Below are 25,216 nucleotides of genomic sequence, written 5' to 3'. Positions count from 1 at the left end.
AGTCAAAGCCAGGTCTCCCAGTAACGGGAAGAATTCAGTTATTTTTCAGAGTGGAGCAGAATCACAACAGTTCAATGGGTACTTCGAATCATCCTTTCCCAACCTTCCCTATCTCTCCTCACTGCTGCAATGAAGGATACTTCCAGTCTGCATCTTCTAGAGCAAGAAATACAGATTGTACTTCAGCAGCAAGCAATCCAGTTGGTTCCAAAGAACAAAATCAATTCAGGATATTATTCCCAATACTCTCATTCCGAAATGCTCAGGGAAGCTCTGCCCCATTCTAGACCTATGCTCCCTAAACAGGTACCTTCGGAAAGAGAAATGCAAGATGACATCACTCAACTTTAGTTCTAATTTCATACAGCAAAACGATTGGATGTGTTCTCTGGATCTCAAGGATGCATACACCCATATTCCAGTACATCCCTCCTGTTGGTGGTTCCTCTGCTTCCAGGTGAACTCCAGACACTACCAGTACAAGGTTCTGCCCTTTGGTCTTTCCTCTGCTCCCAGTCTTCACCAAATGCTTGGCTGTGGCAGTAGCCCATCTAAGACGTCAAGGGATTAGACTGTTCCCTTACCTGGTCGATTGGCTAATAGTTTCTCCTGACCAGAACTCCTTATCTTACCACTTGGAGATGACAATCTTGTGCCTAGAGTCTCTGGGTTTCCTTATCAACTGCAAGAAATCGGTTCTCAGATTCTTCAATTCATAGGAGCCAGGATAAACTGTCAAATCACGTGCATTCCTTCCCCAGGAAAGGATCGAACTTCATCTATGTACAGACTTACTTCTAAAGTAAAGAGTCGCTGCCCATCAAATCCTAATTCTGTTGGGTCACTTGGCTGCCATCCACGTAGTTCCCCACACTCGCCTACACATTCGTTGCTTTCAGTGGGGATTAAAAGCACAGTGGATCCAATATCTCCAGCCAATGTCCACTGTAATGACCATGTCTGAATCCATGCAAAAGACATTTGCTGGTGGTTGAATTAGAAGTTGTAACAGTGGAAGTTCCTTTTAGGGATCCGGCCCACAACCTAGTCCTCACCACAAATGCCTCTATGCAGGATTTGGGAGCACATCTCCGGCATTACAAGACACAAGGTCAATGGTCACAAGTCAAGAGGGCATAGCCAATAAATCTCCTGGAACTCAGAGCCATGAAGCATGCTCTCAAAGCCTTTACGTATCTATTCCTAGGTCATGCCCTCATGATTCACACTGACAATCAGGTCGCCATGTTTTATATAAACAAGCAAGTTGGGTCAGGTTCCTGGATTCTTTGCAGGGAAGCAGTTTGGATCTGGGAGTGGACTCTCAGCAACTCAGTACTGTTGAGGGCAACTTACTTGCTGGGGATAGAAAACACGATAGCCGACCATCTCAGCAGAATATTTCATCCCCATGAATGGTCGCTCAAGCAATCTGTAGCAAACAAGATTTTCCTGTGATAAGGTCGACGGATAGACCTTTTCACAATAGAACAGAATCGAAAGGTTTGTCAATTTTTGTTCAGTACGCCCAAGCCTCCTCAGGAACAAGTGGGATGCCTTCCTGATGTCATGGTCTCGAGGTCTCCTTTATGCCTTTCCTCCAATTCCTCTAATCTTAGTTCAGAAATTGATTCGGGAGCGATCTCGCATGATACTCATAGCACCTGCATGGCCAAGACAGTCCTGGTTTGCTTATCTAGTACAGTACTCTGAAAACGAACTCTTGGATCTCGGTCAAGACCTGAACCTATTAACTCAGGAGAGGGGCACTCTTCTTCACCCTCTTCACTCTTCCCTCCACCTGATAGCCTGGATGTTGAATGCGAGATCTTACAAGGCTTTTAACTCTTACAATTGATATACAACAGATTATAATAGCAGCAAGAGAGCCTTCAAATGGAAGAGAGATGCCAAATGGTGTCAAACTCAAAGTTTCTCCATTTTCCTCGACACTTACAGAAATCCTCACTTATTTGCTTCACATCTCCAAATCAGGCTTAGCTACTTCATCGGTAAGAGTAGACCTCAGCACTATAGCAGCGTATCATTTTATTTATTTATTTATTTATTTGGGCATTTTATATACTGTTGTCCCAAAAGAAGATCACAACAGTTTACAAAAGCAACATGAGAGAGATAATGGCTCCTCCACAGCCTCACACCCTCTAATATCTCATTTCATAAAAGGACTCTCTAATCTTAGTCCTCCAATCCTGCGATCTGAACGTAGTCTTATCAGCCTTAATGAAAGCTCCTTTTGAACTACTGCAGTCTGCTCATTTGAAATATCTAACTTGGAAACTAGTTTTTCTAGTAGCAATAACTTCAGCTGAAGAGTAAGTGAGCTTCAAGCTTTAGTTCATTTCTCACCTTACTTACAATTTTACCACAACAAGGTAGTTCTCCGGACTCATCCTAAGTTCCTTCCCAAGGTGGTGTTAGCTTTTCATATTAATCAGGACATTACACTTCCAATATTCTTTCCCAAGCCTCATACCAACAGGAGAGAATCTGTGCTCCATATGTTAGATTGTAAAAAAGCATTAGCCTACTATAAGCAAAGAACTCTGCCTCACCACAAGTCTTCTCATTTGTTCGTATCATTTAACCCAAACTCACTAGGGGTGGCAGTTTCCAAAAGAACCATATCAAACTGGATCACAAACTGTATTCAATTCTGTCATACTTCAACACAGATTCCCTTATCAGGTTCAGTTTCAGCACATCAGCTGCGAGCTAAAGCTTCTTCTACAGCGCACCTGTAAAATGTTCCCATAGAGGACACATGTAGAGCTGCCACTTGGTCCTCAGTCTGTACTTTTACTGCACACTACTGCCTGGACCGTTTAGCAGCTGTGGAAAGCAGACTAGGATGGGTAGTATTATCCAGTGTGCTAGATCAGAAAACCATGTCCACTGTGGAGTAAAAAAGAGAGAGAGAGAGAGAGAGAGTGAAATGTAAAGTATGTTATAACAGGTGGAACTAAACCAACAACTCTATTCCATACCTTGGTTTTTCTTTATATGCTTGGGATACTCAAATAGCAAGGCTAATTCAGAGCCTGCTTATCTATGGAAAAAGGCAAGTTTGTTTACCATAAACAGTGTTTCCGTAGATAGCAGGATGAATTAGCCATGTTTCCCTCCCTCCTCCCTGGATATGTTTCTGCTTCTATATACTAAGGTTGCTGCCTTCTATCTTTTTTTTTTACTAACTGAAGAGAGTGATGACGCGCTGTCTGTAGGAAGTGCCATGCACACGCAGCACAACAACTTTTCAATCTTTGAGAAGATGTCCGCTAGAGTGCGCCTTCGGTGACGTCTCCCAAATAGCAGAGCTAATTCATCCTGCTATGTACGGAAAATACCGTTTACGGTAAGCAAATTTGCCTATCTACTCAGTCTTCTCGCCAGTGTAAAAACTCCCAGCTACCCTGCACTTTTCTCATATGGGAAATATTCCAGGCTCCTAATTAAGTTCCTCATTGTACTTTTCCAGCTTTGCCATGACTCTCTTGAGATAGGGAGACCAAAACTGCTCCCTACTCTAGTTGTGGCCTGTCTAGTACCTGACACGGTTGTGTACCTTACTCCAGGTTTGGCCTCACTAAGATTTTACTGCGTTGTAGAATAACAGCTCAAGCCCTGCTTGGACATCCAAGTAGACTTGCCTTACTTATTGCAGCTGATGTGTTGGCTTTCATAGTAGGACCTCTACAGTGACTCCAAGATCCTTTTCAGTATCACTGCAACTAATTCTCTTACCATCCAGTTTCTACTCAGAACAATGCTAAGGTATCTCACCTTTATATTTCTCCATATTGAAGCTCATTTGCCATTCTCTTGCCCTTGCTACCAATTTGCCCAAGTCTGCTTTTCACATTCTCATTTTGGACTTAACTACAGTTTTGTATCTGCAGTATAAATTCCTAAGACATTTGTAAAATATATTGTAGACCTGATACTACCTTTGTCATGGAAACCAAACTTTCTAATCTTGTTAACTCATAAAGCAATGTTGAAACACTTTTGTCTTTTATATGCAGGGAACAGAAGATAAATATTTAAGTGGGGAAAAGAGAGGATAGTATATGTAGTTTGTGTTTTGTAATTGAAATGTCTGCATTGTTTCCTCTCTTCCTGTTGGAGCAGGTGGGATTCTTTGGGTACGTGAGCTTTACAGATGCCATTGCTGGAAATGTGTTGATGAATTTCCCCTCCAACCTGGTGACGGAAATGATTCGCGTTGGCTTCATGATGTCCGTGGCAGTCGGGTTTCCCATGATGATTCTGCCATGCAGGCAAGCCTTGAACACCCTCCTCTTTGAGCAGCAGGTGAGGACCTTTCAAGGGAAGTTGTCATCCTATCTTCTGTAAGAATTAATGTTACTACCTGAGCCAGGTAATCTTGCTAAGCCAGTCAGATGCATTTTCCTAAACCTCAATGTAACTACTTTCTGGAACTTGTAGTTATGACAGTAGGAAAAAAACTGGCTGTCCTTGTGGTGGTAGGAAAATAGGAATACTTTCATGCATTTCCATTCAGGCCAGAAGGGGATTGTTCAGACTTTTTGCCTTTCCTAGATCAGCTGGAGAGATGTAGGATTTTATAAAAAGACAGGAGTGTATTTGGAGCAGAATAAAATCATAAGTGCATGGGATAAAGACTAAAGGCACTTACTAGTTGGTAATGGGAAGGGCAGTTATACTCTGATCCTCCCCTTTCCTCTTGGGAGTGTTCAGATAAAATTGGTTGGATAAAGGATTGAAACTAGTTAAATTTTCTACAAGAGGTCATTGTAGCTTATTCTAATTACTGTCTGTCTGGTGGAGAGGGAATATGAAACGGTTGGATCACTCTGAGTTTGTTCACTGCAGGAGTTAGTGCTGATTGGCCACAGTAGCCTTACAACTTGTGTACTCTGAAAAATAGATCCTTCCTGTTCGTACCCCAGATGAGTCCAGACAAATGGGTTTTGCATCCCTACCAGCAGATGAATGCAGAGAACTAAAACTTTGAGACACTGCTACATACAGAAAGTGCCACCTGTAGACCCTCAGTATTTCTCTGTCTTCAGCAGATGGTAGAAGTGCAAACTTGCAGTTAAGAAGAAAGAAAGGACAGAAGAGAAGTTAGAAGATGCTCCCTGAAGTGTTAGGTTCCTTCGTGAGCCATCCCTCAGGTTGAGCTGGGCGAGTGGGGGGGTTGGTAATCCCTGATCAGCTTTAGCCCGCAGCAGATCCAGGGGTCTGACAGCCAGGGGTCCTGGTTCTCTCTTATCCCCTGAAGGCTCCTTCCCAGAGGTGTTGACAGCAGCAGGGAGGCATTCCTTTTTTTGCTTGAATTTCTTCCTTTGCTGTGACTGCTGTTTTTTTTAAATAAATAAATAAATAAATAAATAAATAAATAGTGTTACATTTTTCTTTCAGTAGCAAGTGCTTGAGGTGTTCCATCATCGGGGCAGGCCCGGGCTGGGGAAGTGAGCAGTGTAGCTCCTCTGTTCGCGGCTTCAGGCTGCTCGGGAAGCTGAAGGCTGTGTTGCGCCTTGTTCCCCCTCCTCTTCCACGTGCCGCGATCATGCGGATTCTGTTTCTCTGTAGCAGGTCCAGCCAAAGGGAGACAAGATAACGCTGACAGCAGTTTCCCAGTGCGGGAAAGCTTGTTGGGCTGGCAGCCTGTCTTGGGGATAGCTGAATGCAGCTGCACTATGTCATGATTTGTTTCTGGAGGAAAGGGGCCCTCCGGGGGTGGGGGACGAGGCTGGTAGGAGAGCCTGTCAGGATCAATACTGGGAGCCTAAACAGCCTGTCAGGCAGGAGAAGGGTTACAACTAGGAAAGTGATGGACTTTCCTCCCACATTGTCTCCAGCAATCACTTCGGGGGGTGGGGAGAGGATATGTGAGCTCTGGGCCGGACAAGGGAGAAGATGATGTGGAGTTTTCCTCAGAATTTGTCTTGCTTATGCATAAGGCCTTTTTAACCAGGAAAAGCACTGGCTATGAAAGGGCTTTTTTGTCAGCCAATCATCCTGCTGCAAAGAGGCCAAGGGGCTCCTTGGCCCAGGGGGTCAGGGGATTTCCTTCGCTGGCTGGGCCTGGACAATCATGAGAGGCCTGATAACTCAGATGATTTGGACCTGAGTGACCCTGAAGATGATCTTGGGGTTGGTCCAGGGGTGGATCAGGATGACCCAGCAGATCTCACGGCAGATGTCTATCAGGATGGGGATAAGGACATGGCTGATCCAGAAGAGGTCCCGATGATGGAGGGAGATGACCTGCAGGTGGTTCGTATGTTCCGTAAGGAGGAGTTGAGGCCCCTTATTTCCCATGTTCAGAAGAACTGGGTATTAAGGTGATCCAGGAGGAGTCAGACAATGAAGGGGGTGGATCCAGTATTGGTTAGACTCCAGGGCCCACTGAAAGCCTTTCCCTCTCCTTAAAAGGATCAAGAAACTGGTGAACTAGGAATGGGACTTTCCCAGAGGTGAGCCCCAAGGTGGCTAGAGCCATAGCAAAGTTGTAACCCCTCACGGAGGATATCCTGCTGATATAGTGTGACGGGGTCACTATGCTAGACTAGATAGGAAGAATAAAGCTAGGAACCAAAGATTCAAGGGAAGGGGGGGAAGGAAAATACAGCAACACCAGGCAAGAGACGTCCCTTGGTTCCTTCCCCCGGATGTTACAAGGACAGAAGAACCACAGGTGTGGGAGATTAAGGGTGGGACTTCCCTGGAGCCAATCAGCTGGCAGAGGAGGAGGAGTTTCCGCAGGATAAAAAGGACTCCCTAGTTAGAGCAGTCTCAGTCTCCTGCGGGGGACCGAGGAGGAAGGATTGGATTGCCTGTCTGCTCTGGGAGACTTCGAGGCTGGACATTCCCCGACCGTGTGAAGGACTGCTGCAACTATCACAGAGAAGGTGAGCGCGGGGACTTCTGTTGTTGGATGAACGACAAGGATACTTTGCCTGGAGAACTGCCAGTGGGTGGCTGTACCGCTGGGGAAGGGTTGAGGTCCCAGAGGTACGGAGGGAGGTGGCAGTTAGGCCCAGTGGGGCCGGACTTTTGAACTATGGACTTTGAGAGGGACTTCTGAAACCAGTGGTTGGAAAGTGAGTTGCTGGCTCAGTGGGGAAGGCATCTGCCTTCCATCCAGGTGGTGAGGGTTCAAATCCCACCTGGGGACTTTTAAGATAAATACGTTTAAACTGCTATTTGAGTTTCCAAGGGACCAGGGAAGCTCGGTCAAGGTTTGGACCCGGGAACGGACGCAAGCAGACGGTGTACGGACCAGGGAAAGCGTCACATCATACAGTCTCGGTGGTCACTAACAAGATGACCATTCTGGTTGTGGGTTTGGCAGCGTTAAAGAACATGCAGGACCGTAAGCTTAGAGATTCATCAGGAAAGGATGTTTGAAGTCTTGGCGCTGAGCTTACGAGCGGCGATTTGTGGAATTCTGATGCAGAGGGCCTGTTTATGCTGGGTCCTGAAATCTCAGGAGAAGTCTTCAACAGATGCTGGTGTTAATAGCCAGACAACTCAGGTGGAAGCCAGGATTGCATATGAGGCTTCAGCCTGGAATATGGTCATGGCGGTCTCTGTGCAATGTCTGCTGTGGTTGCAGAATTGGTCAGCTGATATGATCCAAGTCTCAGCTCTGTAATCTTCCCTTTAAAGGAAGGAAAATTGTTCAGAGAGGACCTGAAGCAATTAATGAAGGTTTTGGGGGAGTCTAAAGGGGATAAGATGATAGTTGGGAAGTCTTTTCCACCTCGCTTTAGGTTTCGGGAAGTGCGGCAGTTCTCATCCCAATAAGGGTTTTGCACTGTCTTTGGGGCAGAACCAGGGGTCTGGTAGGCACCAGTCCTTTCGAGGCACCTGTACACTTCCCTGAGTGGGCTCCGACCAGGGGGCTGGCGGTGGTAAGGCTTCACAATGAAGCCAGGCTAGTCCACTCTCTCAAGATTGTGGAAGGCCGTCTAGCACGGTTTACGAAGAGTGCACCAGAATTATCTCGGACCAATGAGTTCTAGAGGTAATAAAGGATGGCAATGCTTTAGAATTTTTTTGCCCCATCACGGAAGCTTTCATGGTATCCAAGGCAAGCAAATGGCAATTTGGGACATGTGTCGCCTTCAGTTGCTGGCATGATAGTAACTGTGGTGGCCAAGGAGTGTAGTCACAGGAGTTACTCTATTTACTGTGTTGTGCCAAGAAAGGAAGGAGCCATTCATCCCTTCCTCTAGCTGCAAAAGGTGAAATGTGATACTTCGAGTTCCCTGTTTTTCCATATGTAAACATTGCAGACAGTGATAGCGGCAGTTCATTGTGTGGAGTTTTTTCGGGCCTTGCTGGTCTTGACGGAAGCCTATGTGCACATACCCATTTGGGAAGAACATCAAAGTTTCTTTGTTTATGGTTCTTGGGTAACTTTTCCAGTTTCAGGCCCTCCCGTTTGATTTGGCGACTTCACCTCACACGTTCACAAAGGTGATGGTGGTGGCAGCAGCTCTCCACAGGGAGGGGATCCTAGTTTGTACAGTATTTCTCTGGATAACTGGCATGTCCGAGGGAAATCGGAGGAGGCATGCCAGCAATCCGTGCGCATGGAGATGGATATATTGTGGTGAAGAGCCACCTGAGCCCTACTCAGATGCTGGAATACTTGGGGGTGAAGTTGGATGCTCAGCAGAGAGTTTCCTCACTTCGGAGAGGATTCAGAATTTATAGTCCCAGGTGGTATGGATTTTGCCAATGCCAGTGTCCAGGTCTTGGGATTATCTTCAGGTCCAGGGTTCAATGGCATCTGCGTTGAATTTGGTGCCATGGGCTTTTGCCCACGTGTGCCCTCTACAGGGGGCGTTGCTGTTGTGCTGGAATCCTTTGTTGGAGGAGTTTCATCGGCCTTTACCGCTGCAAGGTACTTCCAGGTCCAGTCTCTCGTGGTGGCTGTGTCAGCCCAATTGGGAGAAAGGGATGGGCCTGGAGGTTCTGGATTGGGTTACAGGGATCACGGATGCCAACTGTGATGGTTGGTATCCATGAAAGCTTCCGTGATGGCACAAGAATTGTGGTTGCTAGTGGATGCTTCCTGGTCTATCAATCACTTGGAAACTAGAGCAGTGTACAGGGCATTGGTGGAATTCCTTCCACAAGTCAGAGCTCAAATGGTCAGAGTGTTTTCAGACAATGCGACAATGGTGGCTTATATCGATCGGCAAGGGGGAATGAAGAGTCAAGTGGTTGCCCAAGGAGCCCAGGACCTTTTTGCCTGGGTGAAGCAACATTTGCAGGGGATAGCTGCTACACATGTTGCGAGAGTAGAGAATGTGCAAGCGGACTTTCTCAGCAGGTAACAATTGGACCTGGGAGAATGGGAACTGTCGCATGAGGCCTTCGGCCTTATCCAGTCTCATTAGGGCGGTCCCCATCTGGATTGATAGTGTGAAGGAGCAACGCCAAGGCAGCAAGTTTCTTCAGCTGCAGATAAGTCGCAGCTGAGACCATAGATGCTCGGGTTCTTCCATGGCTTACGAGGATCCTGTTGTACATGTTCCTTCTGTGACTGTTAATAGCACGAGTGTTTAGGTGTATCAAGAGGCATCTGGGCCAAATGGTACTGGTGGTGCTATAGAGACCTCGTTGTCCGTGGTTCACTGATCTGGTTCAGCGTCTATTAATGGGTCCCTGAGATTGGCTCATTTTCAGGGCCTGTTATTTTCTTGGATGGGTCGGATCACTTTTTGTCTTGCGATTTGACGATTTGACTTTTGAGAACAGTCAATTGTGACAAAAAGGATACTCTGAGCCTGGGATTTTCAAGGGCTTAGTTTACAATCCCTTGTGGGTTCAGGTGGCAGCCTTGTGGGTGTCTTAGAGGAATACTCATGGGAAATGGTCATTGACCTCACATCTGGATGTTGTGAGGTTTTGAAGGGAGTCTACCATCTGCGGCCACCGGTGCATAGATTGGGTCCAGCATGGAGTTCAAACTTGGTCTTGCGGGTGCTTTGTGGGCCTCCATTTTGAGCCGTTGAGGAAGGTGTAGTTAAAGGACCTCATGCTCATGGTGGTATTTTTTGTGGTGATTTGTTCGTTTAGAAGGATCTTGGAGCTGCAGGCTTGGCCTGTAGGGAACCTTTTCTGAAGATTTCGGATGAGGGGATGTCTTTGTGCACGGTATCATCGTTCCTATCTAAGGTGGTATCTTCTTTTCACCTGAATCAGTGTGGAGCTCCTGCATTCCCAAATTGGTCTGCAGAGTCGCTGCAGACAAATGTCACAAACGGTTTTCAGCAGTTGGATCATTTGTTTGTATTGTTTAGAGGTGCCAGAAATGGATGCAAGGCTTCCAAGGGCATGATAGTGCATTGGCTGAAGTAAGCGATTGTTTCAGCCTACCTTTCAGGCCGATACAGTAAAAGTCGCGGGTAAGCGCACAGGCCACTCTCCTGTGCGTGCAATTCAGTAATAAAAAAATATTCAAATTAGGGCCCACGGTAAAAAGAGCGGTGGCTGTCAGCAAGTTTGACAGTCGACGCTCAATTTTGCCGGTGTCTGTTCTCAAACCCGCTGACAGCCATGGGTTCGGAAACTGGACGCCGGCAAAATTGAGCGTCCGGTTTTCAAGCCGCGGGCCAATTTTTAAATTTTTTTTTTTTTTTTTTTTAATTTTTAATTATTTTTAACTTTTGGGACCTCCGACTTAATATCGCCATGATATTAAGTCGGAGGGTGTACAAAAAAGCAGTTTTTACTGCTTTTCTGTGCACTTTCCCGGTGCCGGCAGAAATTAACGCCTAGCTTTGGGTAGGCGCTAATTTCTGAAAGTAAAATGTGAGGCTTGGCTGCACATTTTACTTAGTGAATCACACAGGAATAACTAATAGCGCCCGCAACATGCTTTTGCATGTTGCGGGCGCTATTAGTTTCAGGGGGGGGGGGGGGGGGGGTTGGATGTGAATTTTCGATGAGCTATTACCCCTTACTGAATAAGGGGTAAAGCTAGCGCGTCCAAACGCGGGTTAACAGTGTACTGTATCGGCCTGTTTGTAAGAGGAAAAGGATTCCAGAGTGATTGCATGTGCAGTGTCAAGAACCATGTGTCGATGGCGCCGCAGGATGTTTGTAGAGCGGTAACATGGTCTTCTCTTCACACTTTATCTTGCTGTTTAGATGTTCAAGCTCCAGAAGAGCCGACCTTTGGCAAAAGTGTGTTGAGAGGGGGGTGGTCTTTCCTGGGCCTGCCCAGTGTAGAGCTGCTTTGGTACATCCTACTTGTCTGGACTGATCTGGGGTATGAACAGGAAAGAAAAATTGGTTCTTACCTGCTAATTTTTGTTCCTGAAGTACCATGGCTCAGTTCAGAGACCCAACTCCTTAATGTTCTCGAGACCGTTACAGCAAGTCCATGTTCTGGCATGCTTACTGGGAAGAACTGTTAGAATGTATCTATACAGAACCTAAAGAGGTTTGCTAGGTTGTGGTTAGTTCTATGGGTTGATTTGCGGTTTTTCTGTTTGGGGGGGGGGGGCTCCAACCTTTGGGTTTGGCATTTACCCTCATTTAGGGAATTGTTGAGTTGTTACTCTCTCGTTGGCTTGGGTACAGATCAATACTGAGGGACTGCAGGTGGCACTCGGTTATGTGGCAGTGCCTCAAAGTTTTTAGTTCTCTGCTTCCATCTGCTGGTAGGAATGCAAAATCCACGTGTCTGGACTGATCTGTTGTCCTTCGGGTACGAAAATTAGCAGGTAAGAACCAATTTTCCTATGTATGTTGCTTGATTTTACCTCATCAACTCAGTATACAAAATTAGTAATGAAAGAATGATTTTCCCAACATACTTTGCATGTTTCTTCAAAGTTCTAAACCTTTTTGTTTTCCTTTACCCATATTTCTTGATGTCATTCTGCCTGCCCCATCCTTAGATGCCCAAAGACCGCAGAATGACACTGGTCAACATCTGTTTCTTATATGGTGCTGGACTAAATACAAACTAAGCCAAGTGTTCTTGGTCTCAGGGTGGGAAGCAGTAGTTCCCCCGCTGTCCTTTCTTAGGTTTATGTTGCAGCTTAGTATTCAGACTGCCCAGCTATGTCTAACTGCAGCATGAATGCTCACCTGTGGAGCATGTTACTGTAGCTGTGGTTGTTATAGTTTCAAGGCCTACTCATCTGCTCAGTTTGCTGTACCTTAGAATCATTGATTTACAATCTAGGGGATAGGAAGGCAACTTAATTTTTTGTTGTTTTTGTTTGTTGTATAGCAGCAGAAAGATGGGACCTTTACTGCTGGAGGCTACATGCCACCTCTTCGGTTTAAAGCACTTACCTTAACGATTGTTTTTGGGACCATGCTTGGAGGAATCCTCATCCCAAATGGTAAGGGAAAAGGGTGCACTAGCATCGGGAGGTTGGGATTAAGAGCCGCAGTAGCTCTGGTAGAACTTTTTTCTTATGTGATGTTGTCACAGATTGTGTATTTTGCATAATGTGTTCTATTTCTTTCTGTTCCCTGGTGCTCCATGTCAGCACTTCCATTTCATTACATATAGAATGGGAGTCCCTGGCCTAGAGAGTAAGCAAACTTTTTATGATCTCTGTGAAGACTGAGACAGAAATAATTGGGGCCTTTCAGAGTCCCTGTGGTTTGTGTGCTGTGTTCAGTTCCCAGCTAGGTATCCTGCTTTGAAGGACCCCCCTCTGCTGCTGAAATAACATTTACAGCCATGAGGTTAGTGTAAAAAAAATGGCCTTATACAAAGCTGAGTCTTGTTGCTCACATATATACCAGCACTGGAAAATATTTTTGTGGGAAATATAGGAGGGAAGGAGGAGTTGTGTGCTTTTTCATAGAAATAAGACCGGAGGGAGTTAGTGACAAAATGATAAAATATTCTGCCCAAGGAAAGGGAACCTTCCTTTTACAGAGCCGAAGTTGGCAGCTCTGCTGTCTGCCATTGGAGATCGCTGTAGTACTTGGTCTGTGGGAGAAAATACTTGAGTCTGTACACGTTTCCCTGATGAAAGCCAGATGTCAAGGAGGAAAGAGGCTGTGTGTGCTGGTTTCCTGCTGGGTCAGATGAGTTGTAAAGAGAAGAGCAATGCCTGATGGCTCCCTGATGTGAACTGGGTGGGATGAAGAAATCCTTGTACAGGAGAATAAAGAATGAAAAAACAGTTAAACATCATGAAACATTTAATTCTTCTGATGGTGACCCCATTCCTAGGTTGCTGTGTTCTGTTAAGCGTACTCAGGTTAAGCAGTTTTATGTTGTTTCTTATTCCACGGATGTGACTTCTCTTGTACTTTTTCCTCCTCTCTCGCTAGTGGAAACAATTTTAGGTCTAACAGGTGCGACAATGGGAAGCCTCATCTGTTTTATCTGCCCAGCTTTAATTTACAAGAAAATCCACAAGAATGCCCTTTCCGCACAGGTCAGTGCAGATGCTAATTGACTTTCTCCATCTTGAATAGAAAGCCTGGGAACTTTGTTAATTTAGTTGTGCTGGGGAGGGGGGGGGGGCACACAAAGCCCATGGGGGCCCCCCCTCTTGCTTAGCTGAGTGTTGCAGGTCTGTTGCACATAGCAAGGTTGAATGGAGCCCAGTGATGTCAGCAGAGGGTTTTGTCATTATGTCCGTATATTGAGTGCAATGAATTGCTTCACTCCTTTCTTTGAATTAGAATGTGAGGATGTTTTTATCTTCCTGAGTTTGTGGTTAGTAGCAGGGACTGCTGGAAATCTTTTTTTCTTTTATGCCAGTGTGCTTGCACGGTTTCTCAGCAGTTGTGCAGAGGAGGAAAGGAGTTGGATTGCTCCAAGCCCTGAATGTTGCTCAGTTGTCTTTCCCCTATTCCCCCTTGAAACGGGAGGCTTTCCAGGCATTGTAAACCAAAGCTGTGCTGCAGGAACTGTATTCTGTCTGCATCAGCAGTGTCCAAATAGTGAAACAGCGAAAAGTTCCTTCTCCATGGCTTTGCCCCTGGCCAAGCATGGGTGAAGCTGAACGGGAGCAGGAGATGCTGTGATTGACTGTCTGCAGTTTTAGAGCATAGTTTAGCCTTCTCACTGGTATTCCAGTTTTAACTGTTTGCTAGGATGGTAGGGCATGTTTACATTTCTGCGCCCATTTAATCTTTGATTTTACGCTGGCATAGTTATAACAGTATGTTTACTGAACAAGGATATCTGTCTACCAAGAAATTACCTGTGACAAACCCATTGTTCAATTTCTTGATTTATGTTTTCCCTGCGCCACCCCATCCCCAGACACGTGTGCTGCAATTGATATTTTCATTTGTAATTCATCTTGTGCCTTTCGTAGTAAAAGACAGAATATCAAATGGAACTAAATAATATCTTATATGAAATGTATTTGAATAGCCATTAGATGCCACTGGCTTGTGGTTACTGCTTATGGTCTGGCAACATAGACTCCTTATCTTTGTATCTGTCACCTCAGCTCTTTAGTCCTAGAGGCAGGGTGCAGTGGAACAGCTTTTTGGTTGGGGGAGGGGTGGCCACCAAGCTCGACACTCCCCCCCCCCCCCCCCCCGAGACTTTCCTTCAGCCAGCTTGCCAGGCCCCAGCCTTAGACACCCCTGCAACTTCCATCCTCAGATCCCCAGCTTTAGAGCTGGACCCCCTCCAGCCTCAATCCTCACATCCCCATCCAAACCATCACCTCCCATTCCTTTACCAGCAAGCCTGTCTCCCTTCCTTCCCTTCTCCTCCCAGCAAGCCGCTGACTGACTTTGCACCCTCCCGGAAGTGCACCGCACAGCTCTCTGTCGGGCTGATAACAGTCCGTCTGAGCGCACTGTTAACCCGCCATTGGACGCGCGTTTTTGACGCGCTAGCGTTACCCCTTATTCAGTAAGGGGCCGAAAACTGCTTTTCTGTGCACCCTCCTACTTAATATCATGGCGATATTAAGTCGGAGGTCCCGAAAGTTTTGAAAAGTTTAAAAAAAAAATATTTGAAGTCGGCCTGCGGCTGTCGGGTTGAAAACCGAACGCTCAATTTTGCTGGCGTCCGGTTTCCGAGCCCGTGGCTGTCAACAGGCTCAAGAACCGACTCCGGCAAAATTGAGCGTCTGCTGTCAAATCCGCTGACAGCTGCTGCTCCGGTCCAAAAGGAGGCGCTAGGGACGCGCTAGTGTCCCTAGCGCCTCCTTTTGCCTGTTTTTACCACCGGGCCTCATTTGAATAGAGAATCGCTCGCACAGGAGAGTGGCCTGTGCGGACTTTACTGTATCGGCCCTTGTGTATTTGAGCTGCATGGATACCTGTATTCTAGTGCTGTTCTTGAGAGACTCTGTGAGAATGTAGGCATGTGCATGTCTCAGACTTGCATAGAACCGTACAGTGCCTGCAGGAGCAATTCCCGGATGGCACAGCCACCCTATACAGACACACATGCCTACAAGTGAGATAATTATATCTCTGTGTCAATTTGGAGCTTAGAAGCACAGAGATGAGAGGAATCTGTATTTTTATGCTACTTGCTTGAGCCATTCCATTTATTCTTTAGTACCTAAAATCTATGGGACCAGCAGTTTGCAAGAGTAACCTCCACTAAGCTGAATGAAATTTATGCAGAGGTTAATGACCTGCATTAAGTCACACACATACATAAAATTACTTAAACTTAATATTTCAGTGGATCCCTGGGAAGGAGGACAGCATTGTGAGCCCAGAGCTGCAGCTGTGTTTGTGTAAGGTTGATACAATGTGGACTTGCTGGCAGTGAATAAGAAACAAGGACTGGTCAGGATTTTAGACTGTGGGGAAGAACAGGAGGGTGAGGAATTGGCTGATATAAAAGGTACAGGCTTGCATAGCCCAAATATTTCTCGTGGACAACAAATTATTTAAAATTGTGCCAGTGAGTTGCTATCACTGCTGACATCTGGACCCTGAGTAACTTGTAGGAAGTCCTGTTCTTGAAATTATAGCTTGGCTTCCAGTAGGAGGCAACGCAGTTAACAGGTTTTAGTGTTTTGGAAAAAGGATTAATTATTCGAGCAAGCAACGGGGAAGTTTGAGAGAGAGAGACTAGTTTTGTGAAGGTGTGGATGAATTACGAAGGTAGTAGAGACTAGTTTTGTGAAGGTGTGGATGAATTACGAAGGCAGTATTCTCATTACCGCTGTTGTTCAGTTAAGGTCTATAGCCATGTTTTTATATCCTCTTTGAATGAGACCAGTAAAGCAGCGGGTTTGGGTACAAACGTTTTATTGAGACCAGGGCAGTCGGGGATAGTAGGAGGAGGTGGAAAGGAAGAGTGTGGCTTTGCCGAGAAGTCTGTTCTGGAGAGGTGCTGGGCAGTCCCCACAAGCCCACACTGTACTTGGGTAGGGAAGTGGGTGTTGCTCTTGATTTTTCCCCTCCAGGGTGCTCTGCAGCTCCCTGTTGAAAATGAGAGTAAAGGGAGTTGGTGGTGCTGGGTGCATATAAGAACTCAAATGACTATCTACCCAAGCGCATGAAAACCAATTGGGTAGACTAGATAGTCCATTTTGGTTTTTAAGTGCTGTCATTCACTGTGAAAGGATGGGAGAAGTTTTCTGATACCTTGAATGAAGGTCTAGCTAGATGTTAAAATTTTAAGTGACTGCTTCTTATCACTTATTTTGGAGTAAGAAGGACCATATTTAGCTTCTTTTCTGCACAGGGGGAGTGCAACCAAATAGTCAACCTAGGTCATTCAAAGGGTGAAGTAATGACAGATTGTGTTGAAGTGAAAGCACAGCCCATTCAGGAAAGACCTGGCCTAAGTGAACTCAGGGGGCGGTTCTAAAAATAATTCTGCTGTAGGCATGGGGCAAACTGTGGTGACCATGTCACTTTACCAGCATTTCCTAAATGGTCTGATTTCAGAACCCTTGCTTCATATGTTATGAGAATGTGGCAATAATCCTTGTTACCATGATTCTTCATCTGCAAGCACTTCATAGGATCCTCCAAGACCACTGCTTGCAACTCTGCATTGAGCCTGTGCGGCAGGGAGCTTGTAAATCCCTTGGAAAAGTGCACAAGGTCAAGGCTTTTAAAATGGCAAAGTGCATTCACTGCTGTGGCTTAAATAAGAGTGGTCAGTTCAGTATGTTTTAAAAGAAAACCGTATCTCCAGGTTCTTCTCACTGTTTCAAAAAGCCTCAGGTCCAACAGTAATACTTTCTCCATGAAGGTACAAAATGCACATTTTAGTTGTTTTAGTATTTTAAGCAGCTACTTAAAACACATTAGGTTAGCTTTGTTCAGTATTGTATATTGTCTCTCTGTTATAAAAAATATTAGGGGCTCTGGGTAATCCTTGCGTTGAGTCTGCACATGCATGATGCAGTGACCTCACCCAGTGCAGTAGGAAGGGGGCCAACCAGTGCAGTAGCAGCAGCACTGGCAACAGAAAAGCTGGTGGGGGTTTCTCAGGCCCCCCACCAGCATAAGGAATCAAATACAAAACTAACTAACAGAGGCACCGGCTCTGGTAGAGCTTCTTGGGCCCCACCAGCAAAAGAAGAGCAGTGGCATAGGCAGCCAAATAGCTGGTGGGAGTTTTCCAGGCCCCACCAGCACAAAGAAAGAAAAATTAAGGCACCAGCAGCAGAACAGCTGGTGGGGTTTCCTGGGAGAGAAAGATAAGTGGTGGTAGGCTTCAGAAGGGCTGGGGGGTTCCCAGGCCCCACAAGCCATGATGGTATCCCTCGGAGCTTGAAGGGAATGCCAGAATAGGTAGAGGTGGGTGAAAGGTGGGGGTAATGGGGGAGAGAGTCCTGAGGGGGTGAGGAGCAGTAGGAGAGAGGGGGGGGGGAGAGTGAGGGGGAAGAAGCTGGAGGACTAGATGCAGGGGGAGACTGGGGAGGGGAGGAGGAGAGGCTGCAGGAGGGGAGCTGTGGGAGAGAAGAGGTGTAGTGGGAGGAGTGAGGAAGGGAGAGGGGGCAGTGGGAGGGGAAAGGGGGAGAGGGAGGAGAGGGGCAATTGAGGAGAACAGGGGAAGGGGGTGTAAATCCACACCCCATCTCCCCCCTCCTCCTCCTCCCTCCTCCTCCTCCCACACACACTCACACACACACCCACACACATTCCCCACCCCATCAACATGGAGTCTAAAGCGGAGAGAGCCCAATGGCAGGGGCTGGAAAGCTAAGCAAGCAAGGGTGCAACCATCACACATTGCAAGAACCACTCAAAGGTTGATGCCTGGCGTTTAATTTTGCGATGCTTTTCCAGTCATTCTGTGGTTGAGGGGAATTGTAGGGCAGCAGATTAAAGGAACTCCCCAATAAAGATGCAATACAGTACATAAAGGGTACAGGGTGGGCTTTATCAGTGTGTGAAGGCATATACAGTACTTGGTAGGAATGGTTTACTTTTAAAATAGCAAGAGACTTAATATATTAATGTAAATGAGCAGTAAAGGTGCTACCACTTTGAATGACTAAGCATTGCTGTTGAGATCAGAAAGGCCATCTGAATATGACAAAATGTGACTTTCGATATTAGCCAGATTTGGCCAAAATTTGTGACCAGTAATATGAATAGAAGGAGAATCCTTGGTAAAACACAGAGAACTGTAGAAAAGAGTCCTACGTATTGCCTACTTAACTACTTTGTGACTTTCAACTCTGGTCAGTTTGCTGGTCATGAATCAAGCACATTTTTGACACATTGATTTATAGCAAGTTCTGCCCCGACATCAGGTAGAGACTGTCCTGTAATCTGATGTCGGCCTTGCATTTTGTATTCTGCTCTAGTTACTCTTAGCAGCGAAGTTCTAACATGTCCACACAGTGTGATGAATTTTGTGAAATTGAGACCTTTGTATTACGTGTAAATGTTTATTTACCATTCACATTTGCTTCTGTAATTGTGCTGCACGAAGTCTGACCTGCATGTGGACTTTTATAGAGGAATGTAAACTCTGTTCTGACACCATTACACTAGCTCAGGGGTGGCCAGTTGCAAGAGGTATAAACAGGCCTGGTTTTCAGGTTTGCCAGAATGAGATAGATCTGCACACACTGCCTCCATTGTATGCAAATCAGTCTAACATGCCTATTCAGTGTGGCAATTCTGAAAACTCGACAGGACAGGTGTGCTTCCAATAGAGGGCTGGGGAAACATTGTCATAAGATTTATATTTGTTACATTTGCATTAGAAATAGTATGCAATAAATCAACCAATCACAATGCAGTATTTAGAAAACTCAGATCATCTTGCCTAAAGTTTCCTACATGAAACTATTCTCATGTTTTTTGTTGATCCAGCAGTTTCTTCCTCCTTTGGGCTTCCACCTCAATCAAAAGCAGCCTTTGTTGGGCTACAGCACCCTGAGGCTTCATTGGCAACTATGTAGTGGTTTAGCTCTATTTTATATCTCCTGCTCAACTTAGCCCAGTCATCACAGTAATAAGTCCTCAGCTAGGGACTACAAACCATGGCTAACATGGACCCTGGGTCTGGCCCCTAAGTATCACTGTTAAATGATGGCTGTGAGCACTGCCTCTGCAGTATTCTCGACTGGGAAGTTGAAAAACTAACTTACTGCAGGTCTTCTGTATGGCAGTGTACATCACTGAGCTACATGCCCAACCCTCCTTATCTCATTTTAAGCAGCTCAGCACTTTGGACTACCCCACTCTTTGATTAGTAAGTGGGGGAGGAGAGCAAGACCTGCAGATGTAATTAAATCTATTCAAATTTCAACTCTGAATGACTTTTTTCTCCAGTAAAAGATCTCTCTCCTGATACCTATTGAAGCAGTGACGCTGCATATTCTGTGCAGCATTAACATTTTTAATGGGTGTGAGTGCGCGTTACAGGACTGCTGGGACCAGCACTTAGCTACAGCACTTCCAAATATGCAAAATTCTTACTTCATTTGTTAGCGGAGGTGCTGGATATGGCCAGTGAAATCTGTCCTTTTCCTTTCCTTTTGCAAGTTGTCATGTCTGCAGCTGCCTGTTGGGTGCTGCTGAAATGTCAAAGATAAGAGGGTGAGTTTGGAAGTCCGTGTCTTTGTTTTGTTCTCCTGCAGTTACAACATTAGATATTTGACCATTTGCAACTTTTGACTCCATCCTGCTACATGGCTCTCAATCCTTGCCCTGGTGGGAATATGTGTTTGAAAGAATACTTGTGGGTGCCTCGTGTGGAAGTACACCCCTAAGCATGGGTGAGATATAATACAAGAGATGAAGAGGCTTCTAGTGTCTTACACTCCATGTGTTCATGTGCAGAGACTGCATTCAGAGAGGAGCCCTCCTAGTGCCAATTATAGTGATTAACTGGCTACATATACTGCACTGCAGTTTAATTAAATCTCCCTGACTCCATCCATCACAGGCACAGACTACTAGTTTCTCCCTGGGAGGAGGATCAGCTCATCATTCGGTGGGTCTCCTCTAGCCAAATACACCTGGATGAAGCGTTTCTATGGGGCATTTTCTTTCCCCAGTGTTCTGTGTATAATTTATGTGACTGACACACCCACAAAGATAGGAAGAATGTTTCTGTGAGTCTCTGAAATACATCTGTCACTGGAGGCAGAGAGGAATTAAGTGCACTCTTTGATCTGTGCTAGCTGAGGTTCACAATGGCAGATTATAATTAGAAGGAAGCTGTGAGGTCCCAAGTAGTACAGCAGTGAGTGGGCTGCCTGCAGCACTTCCAGCTGGTCATAGGCGCCACCTTGTTGGAGCTACCTTTCATTTCTGTCTGCTTTCTGCTGGTCATCAGGTAAACTGTCATGCCCTCAGAATGTTTATCCTTTATTTGGGGAGAGGTGCTCAGTGACATGGCTCTGCAATATGTGCTGCCTGCTGGCCAATAGCCCTGTTGCTGATGGCGTTGTTACCAGTCAAGCACTGAGTGGATCTAGAATTCATCCAATTATTTTAAGTGCTAGAAATATGGAATTTGCAGAACAAAGCTACAGAGCATTGCATAGTAATATAGTGACTACGACAGAGAGAGACCAAATAGTCCATCTAGTCTTCCCAGCAGTTTGCTCTGTGCAAGTTATCCCCATGCAGAAATGTTATACCATCTCTTTAAGTCTTTATGGGTCCGCAGTATTTGTGTCATGCTCTTTTGAATTCATTAACTATTCTCATCTTCACCACTTCTTCTCGGAGAGCATTCCATCACCCTATGTGAAGGATTTCCTGATATTGGTTTTGCCGTCCCTCCTGGAGTTTCAAATCATGACTCCTAGTTCTATTCTCTCCAGCGGAAAAAGTTTGAAGTTCGTGCATTGTTGATACCTGTCAGGTCTGTATCAAATCTCCCCTGCACCTCCTCTCCTCTAGAGTACACATATTTAGATCCTTCAGCCTTTCCTTGTAGATCTTCTGAATCAGATCCCACACCATTTTGGTCGCCTTCCTCTGGACAGTTTTCATCCTGTCTCTATCTTTTTTTTTGAGATATGGTCTCCAGGACCATTGAACCACTTGTAAATATTTTGCAACAAAGTGCCCTCAAAATCAATATTCTGAAAACCGGGACACAAAGTCTAGCTTGGGACATTACTTTTCACCCAGAAAAGCTGAGCCTGGAGCACACTGGCAGCTTTGTTATGAGTAAGTGGAAATGTCCACACTGTTGTCACATGCAGTTGTACCATGGAATGCTTTCCATCTTTTCTTTTTATCTTCTGGCTTTTTGGTTTGTGCAAAATTCCTAAAATAGATGCAGGTATAAACCAAGTGTCAGAGACCTGGGAACCTGAAATTATATAGAAGAGTCACCAGCTGAATATCAAAGTTGTAAATTCTTGGAGGCAATATCTGGTTAGATTGATTTGAAATGAAGCCAGTTTACATCATCAAACAGAAAGCCGCCCTGATTTAAGCATGTGTACTTTATACATTTTAAAAGCTGCATGCTCATTGGTTGATTATAATTAGTGCTTTTGATTTTAGGTGTTCAAGAATTGTTTTCCAGCTAATTTAGGGGGTGTTTGGGTCCTGAGAATAGTGTTTACACTGCATGAACAATATGTCCAGGTGTGTTTTTTTGGTTAATTCAATTTAATAAAACTTCCATTTTCCTTAAAGCCTTTAAAATAACTTTTCTCAGTTCTTCTAGCCGTTTAGTTTTTCTTCTTTGGGTCTCTGCTTTTGTCTCCATCCCTCTCTCTCTCCCTTCTTTCTCATCTCATGTTTGCTATTCACTTTTCTTTACATCTGTCTCTCTCCTGCTTCTCCATTTCTGTCTCCATATTTCATCCTCCTTCATCTCCCTCTCATGCATAAACCATCTCTTCTCTCATCCCATTGACCCCTTCAGGCCTTCCATTTTGCCCTTTTTGGTTTTCTGCATATCTTGTCTCCTTCCCTCTATCCCACCAATCCACTTTCCAGTGCCACATCTCTCCCTGGTTTTCTGTCTCCTTTCAGCATCCATTCACCCACTTCTGTTCTGCTCCTCCTAGCACCCCTACTAACCACCTGGGCTTCATCCCAAACCTCTTTTGTCCTCCATTTTCACCTCTTATGGCAGCAACAAAGCCATAGCGAAGCAGCCACAATGAGAAAGATCTGTGGCTAGAAAACTAAAGACAGCAATGAGGGCAGGACAAGGGGGATGGAAAGGGAGCTGTGCACACTGTCCCCGCAATAGGCCCTTCTAATATCCAGGATAAGTGTGCATCGCAGGAAGGGGAGCTACAAAACAGTAACAGCCTAAGAACAATATGCACAGGTGCCTTTTCTGTCCGCCATCCTGTCCTCGCTGCTTTCTGTAGTGTTCTGGCTTTTTATATGTCCTATGGTCAGGGAGAGGCAGGGGAGCAAGGCATCAGGCTGGCAGCAGCCTGATTCCTTGATCTCTGGAGGACTTTGCCACTGCTTACAAACTAGGTAGGCAGCAGCTGGATATTATGATGCAGGAGCTCCTATGATGCAGGTCTCTCTTTGGGGCTTTTCAGTTATAACCAAGCAAAACAATTTTCTCATCAGGGCAGGGCGTTGATTGGTGTTTTTTGATTATAATCACAAATCAAAAGTCATCATTATGATCATTAAAATGTGCTATTTATAATCAAACATACACTAGATTTGTTATATCTTTTTACTACTCAGTTACTCAAACTATAGATATGTTTAAGCGATGATATTCCAAAAAGAAGGGCAATGCACAATTGATTTTGGACCAAAAGACAATTTAAAAGCAAATTAACAACTCAACATTTTTTTTTAATTTTTCCCTAAGTCTTTTATATTTCAAATCAAAATCTGATTTTCACACAAAAATAAACGGCATAGTTATATACAGAACACACAAAAGTACAAGTTATATAGAAATAAAAACTTATACAAACATTAATTAAAACACACAAAAAACCCCACAATCGATTTGTTTTGTGTTCTGTGTTTTGTTTAAATGTTTCCTCTTCATCCTGCCAGACCAGTAACCTGGGGGATTCTCCCTCCCACCAGAGATAGGGACAGAGTGCGAAACCTTGGTCTCTGACATCACTACCATAAAGGCTGGCTCAGCAGAGGGGAAGTCCGTAGTCTCTGCCTTCAGTGGATGGGATGGAGCACAGAAGTTGCTGGTCCAGCAGTCTAAGAAGGACCTTAGGACATCTGCCTTCCCTAAGGTCACTTTCCCTAGGAGCCTGGGCCGAGGTGGGGACCCTGCGGGATGGTGGCCTCCATAGGTCTGATCTTCCCTCCCCTGGGCAACCAGTTGCTTTGGTCTCCTGGTTCCCTGATGAAGTCGCCTAACTGTGGGGCTGATGCAATACAGTGCGCTCAACCGAGCGCACTGTATAACCCGCAGTCGGACGCGGGATAAATAGGCGCTAATCCACCCCCTAATGCAAAAGGGGGGATTAGCGCCTATTTAACGCGTGTCCAACGCGGAGTGAGTGAGAGCGCTTATCACATGCAAATGCATGTAAATGAGCCTATTACTCATTCACTCCGCATGCAAAAAGATAAATGTGCGTCTCAGACGCACATTTATTGCTCAGCTGAGCACAGGTAAAAGAAGTACAGAAAAGCAGAAAAAACTGCTTTTCTGTAATTTTTTAAAGTAAAAATAAAAAAATAACTCGGCAGACTGCAGAGTTATGAAGACCGAGGCCGGTAAACTCTGTGTCGGTTTTCATAACCGGCCGTCTGTCAGTAATGAAAACCGAGGCCGAGTTTACCGGCGTCTGTCTTCATAACCGGCAGCCGTGGTGGGTCGCGTTAGCAAGGAGGCGCTAAGGTCGCGCAAGCGACCCTAGCGCCTCCTTCCTGGTGCGACCCCCTAATTTACATATTGCATGGCACCCCCCTTGCGGACGCCATGCGTGCATTAAAGTGGGCATTGAAAAGTCAGCACTCTCTTTCCGCGAACATTATGCATCGGCCCCTGTGAGTTAAAAAAAAAAAAAAAAAAAAAAAAGCAGAGCCCAGCTTGAACCATTGCTGCCTGCCCCAGGTAGGGACAAGGGGAGGAAGTGCACCAGGTGAGGGGCCTGGTGGGTCCCTAGCATCGCTGACTCTGCTGCAATTTTGACAGTGAAAAGCAGGCCCTGGGGGAGGAAGGGGTGGGGTTGGGCCAATTGAAGAGTGCACACCAGGGAGCACGTCCTTTCCTCCGCTTCTGGAACAAGTTTCAGGGCAGTCAAGGCATTTCTCTGCAGCTTCGGAGGTTGGGGCAGCCCCAGGAAAGTAGCGTCAGCGACTAGAGCCCCCAGGGGAGGAGTCGTCTGACTTTTTCTTGGACTTCATATTGGCTATGCACCAAGCCTATCTCCAGATGAAAGGTAAACAGAATAAGGATCCTTCAGGGTAAAAGCCCAAACCACTTTCAGACTGGGAAGATTGGCGTTCTGAGGTGGAACTCCCGGGGCGGGGGGTTGAGGAGGAGGAGAGCTTTTTCAGGAAGAGACTTTAGGTGAAGAAGAACCGGAGGCTAGGGACTCAGCTGTGCATTTGTTTAGGGCAGATGAGCTGGAGTCCCTAATTCAAAAGTCTCCAAGGTCCTAAGTCTGAAAGAGGAAATGCCCAAGACTAGAATGAAAGGAAATCCCATTCTGACAGGAATTAGGAAACCTTGCAAAGCCTTTCCCATCCATTCAGCAATCCAGGATATGCTGACAGTGGAGTGGGAGATCCTGGAGTCTAGGCGCAGAAGCTGTATCTGATAGAACAGCAGGATAAGGATAGGCTTCTAGATTTGCCTAGAGTGGATGCAGCG

General features: G+C 45.6%; 1 protein-coding gene across 1 annotated transcript in view; it reads left to right on the top strand.

Moving 5' to 3' along the window:
• SLC38A10 (solute carrier family 38 member 10) overlaps positions 1-25,216 on the top strand; it is a 219,202-nt gene that overhangs the window by 78,249 nt on the left and 115,737 nt on the right. Inside the window, 3 exon segments of the mRNA XM_029599221.1 lie at positions 4,153-4,335; positions 12,275-12,389; positions 13,339-13,445. Of these exon segments, the coding sequence (XP_029455081.1) occupies positions 4,153-4,335; positions 12,275-12,389; positions 13,339-13,445 (405 nt within the window).

The sequence above is a fragment of the Rhinatrema bivittatum genome, chromosome 4, assembly GCF_901001135.1.
Source record: "Rhinatrema bivittatum chromosome 4, aRhiBiv1.1, whole genome shotgun sequence".
NCBI lineage: Eukaryota > Metazoa > Chordata > Amphibia > Gymnophiona > Rhinatrematidae > Rhinatrema > Rhinatrema bivittatum.
This window is presented reverse-complemented; position numbering and strand designations above follow the sequence as displayed.